General features: G+C 34.9%; 1 protein-coding gene across 1 annotated transcript in view; it reads right to left on the reverse strand.

Moving 5' to 3' along the window:
• Positions 1-521, reverse strand: part of LOC105142051 (anthocyanidin 5,3-O-glucosyltransferase-like) — a 10,828-nt gene extending 10,307 nt beyond the window's left edge. Inside the window, exons 1-2 of the mRNA XM_011049500.1 lie at positions 429-521; positions 133-189 (exon numbers count right to left, since the gene is read on the reverse strand). Coding sequence (XP_011047802.1) covers positions 133-189; positions 429-521 — 150 coding nt within the window. The remainder of the gene's footprint in view (positions 1-132; positions 190-428) is intronic.
• Between the last annotated feature and the right edge of the window lie 1,636 nt (positions 522-2,157).

The raw sequence follows: 2,157 nt of genomic DNA on the forward strand, positions 1-2,157 counted from the left end.
CAATAAAAGCTACCACAATACCAAACATATTTATTAGTGTTTATATGGTATCAAATCATTCTTAATTTTTATTTTTTTCTCATCATGACTGATCCCAACACCACCAAACAATTTATAAATGGTCTACCCAACCTGGTGACCATAAATGTCATGGCACAGGCTTCTCTCAAACTCACCAGCTTCAACTATCTGTCATATAAGTTGTAATTCCAAACATTTTTTACAGGTTATGATCTCCAAGGTTTCGTTGATGGAACACAACCTTGTCCACCATAATATCTCCTCACCAATAACTCAAACACTCCCAATCCTGACTACCATGCATGGATACAGCAAGCTCAACTTATATTAAATGCTCTCATTGGAGTGATTCACCACACCATAATCTTTTTTATTGCTCATGTAACTACCTCTCAGGAAACTTAGACAATTTTAGCATCAACATATGCCACCCCTTTTAGAGGTCTCATCAAGCAAGTCAAGGCCAGTTTCAAAGCCCTCACAAAGGGCTCTCTTACCATCTTTGATTTTATTCACTCTATTAAAGCACAAACTGATGAATTAGCAATGTTGGGTGCCTCCATTGATGGTGAGGATATCATAAATAAAATTTTAGAAGAATTGGGCGATGAATACAAAGAACTTATGCGTGTTATACAGGCCTGAGACACTTTAATAGCCTTTGATGAACTTCATGAAAAATTACTCATGTTTGAAGCTTCTCTACATGCCTCACACAAAGCTCCCTTATAATTCTCACTTACGGCTAATGCAGCAACTGGTCGTCCTGGATATCAATCTCAGAACTCTTTTAGTCGATCTTATCCTCCAACCTCACCATTGTAGGGCACTTACTCCCAATATTCTTCATGACCACGAGGACATGTTAATAATCAGGGCCTTCATCATCAATGTCCTGACCCTCATCCTTACCTAAGATACTGCTAGGTCTATGGACTCTAAGGGCACATAACAAAAAGATACCTCTCCTTTAAGTTTATCACTCAAAAGACAATTATTTTTAAGGCCAATAATAATCCCAACTCCTGGCAGCCACAGGTTCATCTAGCCACCAGTAATGAATCCAGCAGTCCTTCATGGCTGCTGGATAATGGTGCTTTTCACCACATCACAGCTAATCTCAATAACCTATCTTTTCACACTTCATACATTGGCTCAGATGGTGTTATGATTGGAGATGGTACAAACTTGTGCAATACACATACAGGCTTATCAACTTTACATATAGGCTCATCTTTTTTTAATCTCAGAACATTCTTTGCATTCCTAACATTAAAAAAAAATCTCATCTCTATTTATTAGTTTTGTGTAACAAATAATGTCTCTATTGAATTCTTACCCTGGTGTTTTCTTATAAAGGATCTACTAATGGGAGTGGTTTGGGCTCACGGTGAGAGCAAATGTGGCATTTATGAATGGTTGGGGTTCAAAGATTACCCTAATAAATTAACATTTTAAATTAGGTCACCCATCGTTACCTATTCTCAATGTTATAATTTCCAAAAATAAGCTAGACATTTCTTCCTTGGCAAAAACATTTTTCCTGCAATGCATGTCAATGTCACAAAAGTCATAAACTTCCATTCTCAGATTCTACTTTAGAGTCTCATACTCCTCTTGAAATAGTTTTCTCTGATGTATAGAGTGCTCCTCTGTACTCCATTAATGACTTTAAATATTATATTATTTTTATGGATCATTTTACAAGATATATATATGGTTCTATCCTCTAAAACATAAATCTAATGTCAAACCTACATTCATACGCTTTAAAGACTTTATTGAAAATTATTTCAAACATAAAATTATAACCTTTTATTTCTATAATAGAGGTGAATTTACAGCTCTCAAAGATTTTTTTCAATTACATGACATCTCTCATCATACTTCCCCATCACATACACTTGAACACAATGATGTCTCTAAGCGCAAACACCGATATATAGTAAAAACTGGTCTTTCTCTTCTCACTCATGCATCATTACCTTAAAAATTTTGGTCTTTTGCGTTTTCCACTACCATTTATTTAATCAATTAGATGCCTTCACCTTTATTAAATTATTTTTCTCCATTTTTTAAAAATCTTCTAATTATGTTAAACTTTGCATTTTCGGGTGCTTGTATTATTCATGGTTT

The sequence above is a fragment of the Populus euphratica genome, unplaced genomic scaffold (genome assembly GCF_000495115.2).
Source record: "Populus euphratica unplaced genomic scaffold, PopEup_1.0 scaffold193.1, whole genome shotgun sequence".
Classification (NCBI taxonomy): Eukaryota; Viridiplantae; Streptophyta; class Magnoliopsida; order Malpighiales; family Salicaceae; genus Populus; species Populus euphratica.